Source organism: Erpetoichthys calabaricus, chromosome 1 (genome assembly GCF_900747795.2).
Source record: "Erpetoichthys calabaricus chromosome 1, fErpCal1.3, whole genome shotgun sequence".
Classification (NCBI taxonomy): Eukaryota; Metazoa; Chordata; class Cladistia; order Polypteriformes; family Polypteridae; genus Erpetoichthys; species Erpetoichthys calabaricus.
The window spans coordinates 176496558-176512641 of NC_041394.2; the positions used below are offsets into that span (position 1 = coordinate 176496558).

A 16084-nucleotide genomic window follows, 5' to 3' on the forward strand; every position below is an offset into this window, starting at 1 on the left:
AATTCTAAATCAAACATCTTATTATCCAGCATTCTGCATAACAATACCATCAGCCCAAGTAAGTTTGGGGAAGGAGTCAGTCAGTGGGTCAAAGGATGCTACAGTATCTTCAGAAGCAATGTCACTGACAAGAGCTAAACAAGCAGCTCATTCTACATTTAACAGCAATACTTAAGAGAAAACACCCATTTTCAGACACTGCTCATTACAATTCTTGGTCATAGTAAACCAGAGCCTATCCTGGCATGGGAGCCAGTCGAACACAGGATACACTCCTACACACAGCCACACACTCACTTAAACCTGGAAAAAACAGAGTCACAGATGAGCTCTTCCTTGTTTGGGATGTGGAAGAAAAACTATGGTAGATGTCAAAAAACCCTGTGCATACAAAGGAAGAATGTTCAATCTCCACTCAGATAGTGACCGAGCCACAATTCACACCCCAGCCACACTAAACACAATATTTAACAGGAAATTGGAAATCATTAAGGATTGTCTCAAATAAAACTGAACTCTTCTAGCATAGGAACAGAAAAGAGATTATGTAAGTGAGGTAAAGCGGAGATGATTACACTGTACTCGAATTTAAAAAATAACTGTGTAGAAACTCAACTTTCTCTCTAATAACTGACTTTACCTATATTGTTCGTCTCCATCTGTAGAGTCAACCACACTTTTCTAGGCTTAATGAAAATAATAAACAATACATGTTATTTATATAGAACCCTTTATGACATCTCCTTGTCTTTAAACTTCAAACCAATGTCTAGATATGGGCCTTAGACACCACCATGTATCAGAGACTCCCTTGGCTCTTGAGCTTTTATAGCCATTCACCACTTAAATATGACAGGCTTTGCCCCATTTCATTAGACCCCACCCCATTTCAATAGGCCCCACCCCTATAAATAGTTTTCAGTTATACTCTAAAGCGGAGTGGTGCCTGTGAGGCCAGGGGATCTGCACCAGTAATCAGAAGGTTGGCGGTTCAATTCCTATAAATGCTAGAAGTGATTCAACTTCGTTGGACCCTTGAGCAAGGCCCTAAACCTGCAATTGCTTTATCCTGGATATGACGTTAACCTCCATCCAGCCCTGCAGGTCTTTCAGCTTGCAAGGAAAACTCACGGGTTGGTGGCAGGATTGCCACTCCAGCCACTGTAAAAAAAAAAACCTCATACTCTTCCATTCCATTCTAGCTAGTGTGGTGCTGAGGGTGTTGCACTGCTGCGCTTTTTGTATTAAGTGTTAAGAAAAACTTTCAGACTGATGTTTTCATGGAGAAGGGAGATCAAATAATTCCTAATACAATGCGCCTTATTGGGAATGCACACTGAACAATAGCAAACAATAGCTAAATTCTCAAAAAAACTCAAATTATTTGTATCACATATTTCAAATATCAAGTTTTCACTCGTTTACTTCCAATTTTCCAAATATACTTTTTGGCTAAAATATTGTTAAGTAAACTACTTTCGAAAAATCCACTCATGGATGACAGTATAGCTCGCAAAAGCTGAAAAGCAAGCCATTGAATTGAAGATCTGCCTCTCCCTTTGCAAAAGTATTAAATCTAAAAAGTTTCCCCTAAGCCATCACTACAAACAACATGTGGTAAGTAGGTAGATACTGTAGATAGATAGATAGATAGATAGACTAGATAGATAGATAGATAGATAGATAGATAGATAGTAGATAGATAGATAGATAGATAGATAGATAGATAGATAGATAGATAGATAGATAGATAGATAGATAGATAAGGGTTTACTAAGGATAGATAGATAGATTTATTTGTCCCCAAGGGAAGTAACAGATACAAAAATGTAATTTTAGATGTAATATTCCTTTAAGAAAATCTGACAAATAAAGCAATTTTGCAAAATGAATAAACTCAAGTAAACAGAGCACATGGATGATACTGTCTCTTCTATCAACAGCACTAACCTTGAGGTCCAATGCCAGCTGGAAGAAGCCCATCATTGCTTAGAAGATCCAGAGCAAAGGTTACATTTAGCAACTGTAGAAATAAATGTCACAAAGACATTAAGGATGCAGAGTGAACAAAAATGTGAGACTGGAGATGTCCTCCAAAAGACAAATTTGACCTGACGTCACCTCACAAAATGGATGTAGAGTGCTTGTGGTTAATCTTCTGTCTTAAATGATTATAGAGTACTAGTCACTTAGCCCATTACAATAACGGGCGCTAGAACAGTTGTGCATAAACATTAGCAGGAACAGTCTATATTAAATGGCAAGGGACTTTGACCTCATTCTTTTTGTTGGTCGTATTTTTCTTTCTTTCAGCCTTTCTTTTGTTGATGTTTACTTGCTGAGCTGACCGTTCTTTGTGGGCTGCCGCTGTGTATTGTGTGTCTTTAATTTTCTGTGACAGTAATACTGTCTTGTGTGTCCGCTGGCTTGTACGTCTGTAATATACCTTTAATTTTCTCTGGCGGTAATACAGGCGTGCGCGTCAGTAATATGCCTTTAGTCTCCTCTGACAGTAATACTGGCTTGTATGTGGCTGTAATATGAGTCACTGTATTGTGTACCTTTAATTTCCTCTCACAGCAATACTGGGTTGTATTTCCGTAAAACACCTGTTACTTTCTCTGACAGTAATATCGCGCATCGCACCGTGCCCCGCGCATGCGCACTTCACCAGAAGACACACACACATGGACACCTGGACGCACACAGGGATTTTATTAAAGAGGATATCAGGTGGATAAGGCTACGGGTTTCAGTCCCAACCGAGCTTCACTCAATAGATTGCTTAGCTTTTGTATTGTACACTAGAAGCAATTTTTGTGGCAGGGAAGTTTTGTTAAATTGCATTAATTCATTCAGTTGCCAACCCCATATGTTGCAGGGGACCTCGGTCTATCTAAGTAGCATATTTAGTACAAGGTAGAAAGTAAACCTGGGCAGGATTATCAATTAATAAATCAATCATCTCTCTAAACAGGCATTTTCAAAATAGCCTAGTCCAGTTCAGATTGCGGGGGGCAAAAGTTTATGCCAGTAGTATAAGGCACATCCCTGGATGGGATGTCAATGAATTAACGTGTATTTCATATAATGCCATTAAAACCCTGCAATATCACAAGTCATATTAAAGAGAAAACAAGAGCTTTAGGCATGGAATGAAAGGCACTATACAAACTGAATTCTAAAATCTAGTTACACTTTAAAGTAACACCACCACAGATCTATGTGCTTCCCTGACAATTTATTTATAAATTGCTCCAATCCACCCTTCTTCAAACTCCTGAAAGTGGGTCAAATGAGTATAAACCAGCATTGCTTTTAATGGCCTTATATTAAATATGGACTGAGTATTATATATATACTAAAGTAAATAACAAATTATCCCACCTTGCCTCTAGTGTTGCCCCTGAAATTGGGTTAAGTGGGTCTGTGAATTGATAAGTAAAAAAAAAAAAAATTTTCAAAAACTTTGTTAGCACACTGAGGACCTCTACTGTCCTAAATGGTTTAGGCATAGTGGTGAAATAAAAATAAAACAGCTCTTTATTATTGTAAGTTGTCATTACTATTTTGGATTGTAGGCAGGTTTTAATATAAATAAATTGTCACTCATAATGTTGGCTACCTGACCCACACAGACTGTAAATCCAGGCTACTATAGTGACTACCCTAGTGTTTCTGACGGTGCTGTATTAGTACGCAAAAGGCACTATATGAATAAAATGTATTATGATTAGTGCATCTTTTAAACAAAGACTCTTCTATGTTGCCTGATATTAACTGGCACCCTTTCCAGGGCTGCTTCTTGCCTTGTACCCAGTGCTGCTGGGATAGGTTCAGGCCACCCACAACCCTGATTTGGATTATGTGACTTTGAGAATTTTGTATTATGGTCTCATTATGTGAACATATCAGGGCATGCAGGGATAAAACATACATTAAGGGATTGTTAGCTGATGTCCTTATAGTGCCAGTAGTAGTGGATGCACCATATTAAATTTATATAGCAACTTTACAGAAGCACTTGAAGAAGGCACTTCAAACAAGAGCAGGAGGAGATCATCTACTGGGGTAGATGATGAAGAAGTGAGCCTCTGAGGTGCCAGAAAATAGCAACTGTCTGAAGCCTTTATTTCTGCATCATGTGTGCTGTGCTCAGTTGCGGAGTTCGTATGAGGATCACTTACCATTTCAGAGTTGGAGCTTGGGGTCAAGCAGTATTCATTCAGATTGATAAAGTAGCCTCCTAGTTGACCAATAAGCAAAATGAGCATCACCCCATCAGCAAACTGTGAGAGGGAAGAAGAGCAATCAAATTCCTGACATAGTTTGTTCTAATGACAGCATGCAAGAACTATCACCAAAGGGTGATTTGTGGAATAATTTAAAATATGAAAGAAAGACAGAAACAAAGAAAGAAAAAGAAAATGACATTCTCTCAGTTATATTCTGTCGCCTGCCATGGCAGTTCTTCAGATCCTTACCTGCTCTCAAACTGTCACTGGTTCACCATCCCACATACCTCTAATTAAACATCTCAAATCAAGCATTTGAATCCCATCATTAATATTGTGGTATTCATGTAGTCTAATACTGGTTGAGCATTGAACACAAAACCAGTTGAGAACTCAAACGTTTTAATAAGTAGCATTTAAATTCTTAATCAAATGATCTCCCCCAAATTCAGCTGGTGACGAACATCACATTCTTATGCCAGTGAAACCAATGTTACACCGTTCATGTTGGACCAAGGACACTTTTTGCTTCCTATCCTGCTTTTTTATCTGAGGGGTTTAAATGGATTAAACGAAATTTCCTTTAGTCAATTTAAATAGATATGGGTTACCATGGTGATTGGTGGTGAGCCTTATTGGCCCATTCTTGGTTTAAGTTGTAGTTGCATCAGGATATCAAATCTTTTTTTCTAATCCGAGAAGTCATAAATTCAATGATCCTATTTATTCAGAGAAGTAATTTCTTCTGTTATATGAATTTTGGGATGCGGTTATGAGTTGCCTTCTCACAAAATTCAAACCAGGCTTTACATCAAAAGTAAGTCTCAAGGCTCCGAAGCAAGCCTCACTCCTAACTCAAGAAACTAGCTTTTAACCTGTTCAGGAACAACAAAATAGGTACAAGATTTAAAATTCAAAACATCAGAAAGGAAGAGGGGAACCATGAAAAACACCTGGTCCACAAATATCAAAACAATGGTTTATCAGAAAACTGAGCTGAATTAGAAGCAAAAAGGTGACAAAAAAGGTTAAGTCTAAAATATAAACCTAAACAACCAAAACAAGCCCATAGTCCAATAATCTTAAATTAAATAACATTAAATAAAGAATCAAAACACTTGCAATAATAGAAATCCGAAAGATAAACCAGACAATAGATCTCAAAATGCCACCGAGCTTTCATAAGACTTTTAAAGTCCTGGGGTGGTTGTACAGCTGCAGCATTAGGGGCCTCCTCCCCGTAGGTTTAATATAAAAGGGACTTGGAAGATAAACAGAATAAAATACTTTGTAACACTTACATAATACATAGCAAACAACATACAAAATATACATTAAATAACAACTAGTTTTTGAAACTTAAACCACAACAGAATACAGAAAAGACAATAAAATAAGTAAAACGGAAAACATTTGAGCCAGAGTATGGCATGACAATGGCCAGTGTTGGTTATGTGTTACAGCTCTTAACTGCCTCTAAATGAAAGGTACATACCTGTGTGTTCATGTCAGTCACTCGCAGGCCTAACCCTTCCAGGTTCTTATTGACAAAATGCAGGATAGCCTGGAAATTAGGGAAGAGTACAATCAGGAGGCAGGGCCGGCATGCAAACATTTGTCCCTTCATGCCCACTCGAGTTGTGTGCAAGTAACCTACCTGCTTCACTGTGTTCACTTTCTCTGGGGCCAGTTTTAATAGCTCCTCAATTGGATCTAAATAACAAAGAAAACACCAGTCGATATACTGAAGTGGGCTGCTATTCCTCCTTGCCTCGCACCTGTGACCCTGAATTTGATTAAAATGGGTTGGGAATGTTACATTATAGTAAAACCGTACCATGTGGTTCTGAACCCTTGCGCAGTACTGTAAGTGAATCACTCTTTCTTCATATGGCATTTTTAATGTATGATCAATTAAAGGAAAAAAAATGAAAAAAGGAAAGAAAAAATACTGCCATCCGTTAAAACCCAAAGTTTAAATGTAAGATACAGTACAAACATACACTCACACACTTCAAATGCTTGGCAAGGTCAGACTACCAGAGCCAGGCTTGGCACACAGCAGACACAGTAACTGTCTATCGGGGCAGCATCACAAAAAATGACAAATAAGACATCTTAAAATGCTTTGAATTATTGAAGAATATGTCAGGAATGGCATGACAGGTAAAGGTTTGGTGACATCCCTCAGGCTCAGTCAGCATGTGGAAATGAATAAGAATGAAGTAGCAGTGAGGTGACAGGTGCCCTCCTGCAAAGGGACAAATCAAAGTGACATGCACAGTCATGGTCTTGCAACATACCTTTGAGGGTCTCATCTGCTTCAGCGCTGTAAGCGAACAATAAAATGAGGTCAGTCAGGAGCTGTCTAGTCTGTCCCATAGTGACCAGTCACAGTGAAAATCTCCTACCTGCCACCAGTGATACACTCTAAGATTGTGTCTGACTTGATTCCATTTTTGTTCACCTGTTAGAGAAAATAAATTGAAAATACTGAGTGGTGGGCTTCCCAGGTAGGTTCAGTCTAAAGCATCTTATGGTGCATAAGATGGTGCTTGAGATGCTCTGCTGATTGCTATTCAATGATGCTTAGCTTTTGCTTAGCTTTATTACTCAAATTTCCCCCTGGGCACATCTGTCTGTCTCTGTCTCTCTCTCTCATCTACCTCTACCTCTACTGACTGCTTGCTATCCACAGAATACTGTCCATTTTACCCTTACAGAGTACAGGACCTTTTTTACCACAGAAAGCTCACTGCTTCCCTTTAATCCTTACGTAAAGTTCATTATGAACAGTTAACAAGTTTCTCCATATACAAAGAATGCTGGTCACTTCCTAAACCTGCAGTGCTGATCAATCTCTAACTACAGTGCACAGGACTGGCTACTGCCCATGAATATAGGGTTTCCAGCCTCTACCCAATGATTGCTGACCAGTGCCTGCCCAGCATGCTCACCACTTCCTTACCACATTGTGCTGACTGCTTTCGAAACCATAGAGTGGTGACCATTCTGTATGCAGATCATTGTGCTTTCATAGAGTAATAGTCATTTCCTAAATACAGGTTTTTGCACTTGCATAGGAAAAAGTTTGTCATTCTTGAACTATGGATCATTATTCCTGAAGGAAAATAGTAGTGATCATACAAAAAAAGTCACATGAAATCTGCAGTGAAAGCAGTAGAATAAAAACATGACTGTGACCTTTCCCCATCTGAGTGTAGCTTGGTCATTCTCGACTCAATATCAGCTGAGAGTCCACCAGATAACAAGAAGAATCTTTGTGGGTTTTCACAGTTAGCCACTGAAGATGGTAAGAGAAATATATAAAGATGTGATAAACTGTCGACTTGCTAAATTGAACTCCGTACTCTTTACATTCATGCACCTCCATTTGATTATCAGGGAAAGCATGGTGTGCATTTGTGTCTGTTTCTCAGCATTCAAAACTCTGCTCTTGTAAACTTTGTGCACTCATTCAGCAGCAAGTAATCATTGGCTTGCCTACTGTTGAGAGAGAGGAACGTCAAAAATCTGAATACTTTGAATCCTTTTCTCCTGTACTATTGCATAAACCGAACAGCAGCTACCCACTAGAAACAGTCAGTTGTGTGTCACTGCCAAGACTTTAAACTGTCACTTGCGCTGTAGAATAAACACAAAGGCCTTCTGAGACATTAACTGTATTTTTAACACAGTCACTCAGAAATTGCTTGCATTTGGCTGGCCAATAATTAGGATGGAGTCTCTGCTAAAGACTTTACTCAGGATGATGCTTCTCCCCTCCCAACGACATGTCCATCATGAGACTGGTCACTGGAATTATAAGTAACAAGTTCTGTCATTCAGTTAAATGGAGATCTCCATTCAACCAAGTGGTAAAACTTGCTGCTTGTAATTCTGGGGGCCTGTAGTATTTGATCCTCATTGCTACAGTTTCGGGGTGGACATATCACTAAAGTGGGGAGAAACTCTGTGGGGGATATAGTTTGATTTTCAAAAAAGAGGATGGTAGTAATGGACAGCAGGAATGGACACTCGACAGTTGCCACCTCCAAAGTAATGCATCTTTATTTCTTTTTCTAAACAAAAAATTTGATTAATTTAAACTTTTTAGTTTTTATGGAACTTCATAGGAAACTAGATAGCTGCAGGGGTGCTATTTCTTTCCCATAATGACAAGGAAGGAAAGCAAAAACAAAAATAGCCCTATTTTCATAATATTTTTTTTACTTTCAATACCACAAAAGTCTTAACATCTGAGGGCCCATAAAACATTTAGTCACTTTTACAGACAAGCTTTCTGCTTTAGAGAGTGAACATGAGTTGCTTACATCTTTATTTGCTAATGACAATTATATGTCTGCTCTAGAGAGAGTACATTTGGTTTCCAAATCGTTTTGTAAAGGTTCAAAAATGCAGGCATTTATTCTTAAACACCTCTTTAATATTTGCAATTTAGCTTGGGTGGAGTAATTTGTGACAGACGGGTATCAGCAAGAGTGAAAGGGAAGGTCTATAGGATGGTAGTGAGACCAGCTATGTTATATGTGTTGGAGATGGTGGCACTGACCAGAAAGTAGGAGACAAAGCTGGAGGTAGCAGAGTTAAAGATGCTAAGATTTGCATTGGGTGTGATGAGGATGGATAGGATTAGAAATTAGTACATTAGAGGATCAGCTCAAGTTGGACGGTTAGGAGACAAAGTCAGAGAGGCAAGATTGCGTTGGTTTGGACATGTGCAGAGGAGAGATGCTGAGTATATTGGAAGAAGGATGATAAGGATAGAGCTGCCAGGCAAAAGAAAAAGAGGAAGGCCTAAGAGAAGGTTTATGGATGTGGTGAGAGAGGACATGCAGGTGATGGGTGTAGCAGAACAAGATGCAGAGGACAGGAAAATATGGAAGAAGATGATCCACTGTGACAACCCCTAACGGGAGCAGCCGAAAGCAGAAGAAGAAGTAGCTTGGGCATCTTATTCTTATGATTTGGTGTTCAATTATAAAGTGGCTCTGCCCTGTCCCAATAGCTAGCAAATTCCCATCCGGTGTTTCCATTTCCTAGCAACATCTGCTCAGCAGTATGCACAAGTATAAATTTTCACTGCGTACAAATTCAGAACATCTACCAGTAGAGTACGGAACAAAGTAAAAAATATTGCACAGCAGGTCAGGTTGGCCATTGGCATAACAGCTCTCCATTTATCTGAGCAGCAGAACTTGCTGCGTGCAATTCCAGTGATCCATGTTCGATTTCTATCTATCTATCTATCTATCTATCTATCTATCTATCTATCTATCTATCTATCTATCTATCTATCTATCTATCTATCTATCTATCTATCTATCTATCTATCTATCTATCTATCTATCTATCTATCTATCTATCTACCTACCTACCTACCTACCTACCTACCTACCTACCTACCTACCTACCTACCTACCTACCAACCAACCAACCAACCAACCAACCAACCAACATTCCACTTTTGTACTCTGGTAACATGAAGGAAACTTACCTCAAGTACAATAATTTTCAGACATACGTTAGGTGTCAAAACCAGGTCAGGCTGGAAGCATCTGGCCATGGCAATTAGTAGGTGTAAGTTGGCTAGCAGATTACAACTGTAAATTGCTAAAATTGTGGAGAGAAGTGGGGAAAAAAGACATTAGTGAGATGTTTACAAAGTAAAAATCATTTTCCTGACAAATGCTTCCAGTTCAAATGCTGGTTGCTCAGGACCTTTATGGGAACTTCTCGTGCACATTCAAATGCTTTATGAATGCGCTCCCTGTACCATGATCCAGTGGAGCAAACAAAAAAGATGACAACTTGTAGTATGCCACTCTCCCCTGTTTCTTCCCTGTTGAAGTATATTATATTATTTTTTGCTATTGTCCCATACCTTTTCTCACAATTACTTGTTTAGAGCTCTTCATTACCGCAAGATCCTCTTTAAGTCACCTGAAGCGTAAAATGATTGGCAGTGCATTGCTGATATCTTTGTCTAGTTTTGATCTTTTTGACTTTGGCTCTTAGCATTAAATTTTGGGTAGCAATCTGACATTTCTTTCTGGATTGCCTTTGTTTTTATTTTGTTCTATGTATATTTTTGGGTATCTTTTGAAATCTAATTAGGTTTTGAATTTTTGAGTTTTGCACTGCTTTTTTTAATATTTAGTTTTTTTTTATATTTGATATATTACTGTTTCTTTTGGAGTTTTGGAAATTTTTTGATTTGATAAAGTAAATTAAACATTAATAGTGTTTGTGCTTAGCCAGAGTTTTTTATGTTTCTCCCCCTATCCTTTTTTAGGTAAATCATAAGACAGAAGTTAATCAACTAAGCGCTGGAAAAATACAATTACAGATTCAAAATACTTCAAGGTATCTGCTTGAATGAGACAGGCAGTTGCATCCAGACCCAGGTGAAGAACAGAAACAGTCACTTCCTAATAAGCAAGAAACCTCTGGCGCTCCACTGGGTTGGGCCAGAATGATAGTAGAACTAAGACAGCTGGCATGTAGTTATGGATCAGGCAGCTGCACTAACAAGACAAAGACAAGAGAACCACCAACTAAACAGACTGTGCAGATTCTAGACAGACACACAACACATATACAAGCAATACAATAACACTGTTGTCTGAAGGTCACAGGAATTAGACAGCCACCACACAGCAAGACTTGGGAAGCATCCAGAAATAAAAGCAAAACAATTATCTTTCTTTACACAGTCAAGGTGTTAAGGCAACATGTCAGAGATTTCCTGCTTGCTGAAGATGTAGCTGTCTACTTAAACTGTCCAGGATTTACAAGCATTCATGATCCTCTTCACAGAAGCCTGAATGCATTTTGGCATCACCATCAACCTGAAGATGCTGCAGGTGATGGACCAAGATGTAGACACTGACCCTTCCATTAGAATTATTGATTATAAGCTGGATGCCTCCATGTGTTCACATACCTGGATTTAACAATCTCAGAGAATCTGTCACTCAAGAGCGAAATCAACAAGTTCATTGGAAAGGCATCAACAACCTTTCTAAGACTGACAAAGAGAGTATGGGCCAACAGCAAGCTTACAGAGAACACCAAGGTCCAATGTTCTGGTCCTTGTGAGAACATTGCTGCATGCTAGTGAGACTTGGATGCTGGGCACAAAACAAGGACAGTGGCTCAGCTTCTTCCATAAGTGTTGCCTCGGGCGTATATTTGGCATCACTTGGAGGGAGAAGATCACCAACAACACGGTGCTGAAAAGGGCAGGAACCACCTCTACCTTCACCTTCATCAAGCACAGATATAGGCGCTGAATGGATCATATTTCACATATGGTTAGTGGTCCTATACCCCAAGACCTCCTCTTTGGAGAACTGGCATCTGGCAAGAGGCCAACAGAAACACCCCAGGTTCACTACAAGGATGTCTGCAAGCATGATCTCAAGGCTCTCAGCATCAACATCAACACCTTGCCTTGGACAAGAGTGCCTGCAGTCAGGAGGTCATGAAGAGTCTCTTGAGATGCGAGGTCAAAGTGATGCACAAAGCTGACAATAAGAGAGCCTACAGGAAGCTCCATTAACAATTTGTTAGATCTCAGTGTTCTGCTGTAAATGGTGTGGTGAGGACTGCCACTCTTGTAATGGACTCCACAGCCACAGCTGTGAGGGATGCAAATGCATGATCCTTTGGGATCAAAGGCTGCCTGCTACTACTACTATTACAACTAGTGGTCAATCTAGATACCTAGATCCTAAAAAGTGACAAACACAACAAAATATTTTCAATTTTATCTTTTTTACAACTAAACAAGTTAATGGTCGTGTACTTTTTTTTTCTTCAAACAAAACAAAACTTGGCATACGGTATTCATTTCTTTTTACCCAGCCTGTTCTTGCCTTCTTCAAAGGCAAGTATATGTGATTTTAAACAATGACATCCAAGACATCACACAAAAGCACATTCATGCATGCACACAGAAGGTGGCCTGGGGCATAGTAGTGCACAACAAAGGAATATCATCATGACATCATCACTCATAACGCAATACCACAGATATTAACACACAAACAAAACAAAGTACAGAAAACAAGCACAAGGTAAAAATACCAGTGGAAAAGAACCAAGAAACCACCAAATCCAGGTCACCTGAGGTGGCTTCCAAACAGAAGAGTTAGGTATACTTTCTAATCGATCACACATCTTAGTGTTAAACCTGCAGAATGATGCAGGACAAAACTGCTATGATGTTAATAAGTCACAAAAGCCCAAGCAGAGCTGACAGCTAGAAGTCTTTGAATTTGTCTGTGAGCCAAAACTAGGAGATTACACATCTCTAAAAATAGAGATTAGCATCACAAGGAAGTCAAAGGGGTTTTCTCTAAAAGGAAGCCTGTTGTTGCAACTTTATATTCTCTTTTGTTAGCTAAACCTTATTTACAACAAAAGCAGAAGTCATGGCTTTAGCAGCTGCTTGAAGAAAAGCTTGACTCACTTAAAGATTTTTTTGAGTACGCCATGGGTCCTCTGAGGAATGCCTGTTTTAAATTTTATCGGCACACTTCATATTATATTTAGAATGGTGTGTATTATTAAGGCATACACACTACAGATTGTCATGATTGGGCTTCACATTTAGCCACAGACAACATACAGATTTACAACAAAGTTAAACTTTAATATAAACCTCATTCACTTTCTAGATGACACCGATATCTCAAATTAAATGACTTGGCTGAGATAGCACTGGCTTGATCAAGGTGGGACTGAGCTGACTAAACTTACAAAGACCAGGCTGGGAGTGACATGTGCTAAAAGTACACTTCTGTTTTTGGGCATTTTTATTTATTTATTTATTTTGTGATTTATGCAATTTTGCTCTGTTCCCTTGCTTCTTTGGCTACATTTTTTTGTATTGTTTGCAACTTTGTCCCAGTCACTTTCCTCACTAGCGTGTAATTAGTATCTTCTGGTATATTCTCAAGACCTCCATGTATTCCATCTACAGTGGTGTGAAAAACTATTTGCCCCCTTCCTGATTTCTTATTCTTTTGCATGTTTGTCACACAAAATGTTTCTGATCATCAAACACATTTAACCATTAGTCAAATATAACACAAGTAAACACAAAATGCAGTTTGTAAATGGTGGTTTTTATTATTTAGGGAGAAAAAAAAATCCAAACCTACATGGCCCTGTGTGAAAAAGTAATTGCCCCCTGAACCTAATAACTGGTTGGGCCACCCTTAGCAGCAATAACTGCAATCAAGCGTTTGCGATAACTTGCAATGAGTCTTTTACAGCGCTCTGGAGGAATTTTGGCCCACTCATCTTTGCAAAATTGTTGTAATTCAGCTTTATTTGAGGGTTTTCTAGCATGAACCGCCTTTTTAAGGTCATGCCATAGCATCTCAATTGGATTCAGGTCAGGACTTTGACTAGGCCACTCCAAAGTCTTCATTTTGTTTTTCTTCAGCCATTCAGAGGTGGATTTGCTGGTGTGTTTTGGGTCATTGTCCTGTTGCAGCACCCAAGATCGCTTCAGCTTGAGTTGACGAACAGATGGCCGGACATTCTCCTTCAGGATTTTTTGGTAGACAGTAGAATTCATGGTTCCATCTATCACAGCAAGCCTTCCAGGTCCTGAAGCAGCAAAACAACCCCAGACCATCACACTACCACCACCATATTTTACTGTTGGTATGATGTTCTTTTTCTGAAATGCTGTGTTCCTTTTACGCCAGATGTAACGGGACATTTGCCTTCCAAAAAGTTCAACTTTTGACTCATCAGTCCACAAGGTATTTTCCCAAAGTCTTGGCAATCATTGAGATGTTTCTTAGCAAAATTGAGACGAGCCCTAATGTTCTTTTTGCTTAACAGTGGTTTGCATCTTGGAAATCTGCCATGCACGCCGTTTTTGCCCAGTCTCTTTCTTATGGTGGAGTCGTGAACACTGACCTTAATTGAGGCAAGTGAGGCCTGCAGTTCTTTAGACGTTGTCCTGGGGTCTTTTGTGACCTCTCGGATGAGTCGTCTCTGCGCTCTTGGGGTAATTTTGGTCGGCCGGCCACTCCTGCGAAGGTTCACCACTGTTCCATGTTTTGCCATTTGTGGATAATGGCTCTCACTGTGGTTCGCTGGAGTCCCAAAGCTTTAGAAATGGCTTTATAATCTTTACCAGACTGATAGATCTCAATTACTTCTGTTCTCATTTGTTCCTGAATTTCTTTGGATCTTGGCATGATGTCTAGCTTTTTGAGGTGCTTTTGGTCTACTTCTCTGTGTCAGGCAGCTCCTATTTAAGTGATTTCTGGATTGAAACAGGTGTGGCAGTAATCAGGCCTGGGGGTGGCTACGGAAATTGAACTCAGGTGTGATACACCACAGTTAGGTTATTTTTTAACAATGGGGCAATTACTTTTTCACACAGGGCCATGTAGGTTTGGATTTTTTTTCTCCCTAAATAATAAACACCATCATTTAAAAACTGCATTTTGTGTTTACTTGTGTTATATTTGACTAATGGTTAAATGTGTTTGATGATCAGAAACATTTTGTGTGACAAACATGCAAAAGAATAAGAAATCAGGAAGGGGGCAAATAGTTTTTCACACCACTGTAATTGCATCTCTTCTTTGCTGAAGCCTTAGCTGTTGCTTGCTTTAGTTATTTTTCTCCCTTTTGTGCTTTCCTCCCTGTCCACTTTTTGAGTTTTTTTGGCTTTTGCATTTTTTTTTATTTGTGAATTATGGACTTGACTTTTGTAAGATTTGCTTTGTTTTCTTTTAGGGTCTTTTGTAGGGCTAAGCAACATGGACTTAAATGAAAATTGTAATTACTTTGAGGGCAGCACGGAGGCGCAGTGGTAGCGCTGCTGCCTCGCAGTTAGAAGACCCGGGTTCGCTTCCCGGGTCCTCCATGCGTGGAGTTTGCATGTTCTCCACGTGTCTGCGTGGATTTCCTCCGGGTGCTCTGGTTTCCTCCCACAGTCCAAAGGCATGCAGGTTAGGTGTATTGGCAATTCTAAATTGTCCCTAGTGTGTGTGTGTGCCCTGATGTGGGCTGGCACCCTGCCCAGGCTTTGTTCCTGCCTTGCGCCCTGTGTTGGCTGGGATTGGCTCCAGCAGACCCCCGTGACCCTGTGTTAGGATATAGCGGGTTGGATAATAACTGACTGACTACTTTGACCCCAATTGCAATATTCAATATTTCTCAATATGTTCTCAAAGCACTTAAAGACTGAATATCAGCACCATACACCCCTGTATGTAAAGTCGAAAATCTGGTATATTCTGCTACAATAATTTTTTTCAAAATGTAATAATTTTATGAATAGCTGTGGCTCAAAGAAACAGCTTAAATTACATTGAACAAAAATGTTTGCAAAAAAAAAAAATCTAATTAACTTCTATATAGCACCTTGAAAACCCTGTTGGCACCCTGTCAAGTGAACCTGGCGCACTCTCTGTGTTTGACTTTTTTTGAAATAAGTAAAGATGCAATGAGAAGTCAAGCAAATTGACACCTTTTATTGGCTAACTAAAAAGATTACAATATGCAAGCTTTTGAGGCAACTCAATCTTTTTTTATTAGCCAATAAAAGATGTCATTTTGCTCGACTTCTCATTGCATCCATAATGGCTAACATGGCATAACACCCTAGTACTACAAATAAGTAAAGACAAACTCTTAAATGATTACCGTGCTAAAAACATATGTATATTATACATATCTTTTTTTTATGATTTACATCAATTGTAACTTTTACAAATTGTGGATTGGCATATTGTTCTTTTTCTGGCCTGTAACTATCTGTATGATATGTGCAGGTTATTAATTGTATA

General features: G+C 39.2%; 1 protein-coding gene across 1 annotated transcript in view; it reads right to left on the reverse strand.

Annotated features, from left to right (window-relative positions):
- parvg (parvin, gamma) overlaps positions 1-16084 on the reverse strand; it is a 52379-nt gene that overhangs the window by 21503 nt on the left and 14792 nt on the right. The window contains exons 6-12 of the mRNA XM_028808962.2: positions 9754-9869; positions 6647-6702; positions 6539-6564; positions 5893-5948; positions 5731-5799; positions 4188-4289; positions 1951-2023 (exon numbers count right to left, since the gene is read on the reverse strand). Of these exons, the coding sequence (XP_028664795.1) occupies positions 1951-2023; positions 4188-4289; positions 5731-5799; positions 5893-5948; positions 6539-6564; positions 6647-6702; positions 9754-9869 (498 nt within the window). The remainder of the gene's footprint in view (positions 1-1950; positions 2024-4187; positions 4290-5730; positions 5800-5892; positions 5949-6538; positions 6565-6646; positions 6703-9753; positions 9870-16084) is intronic.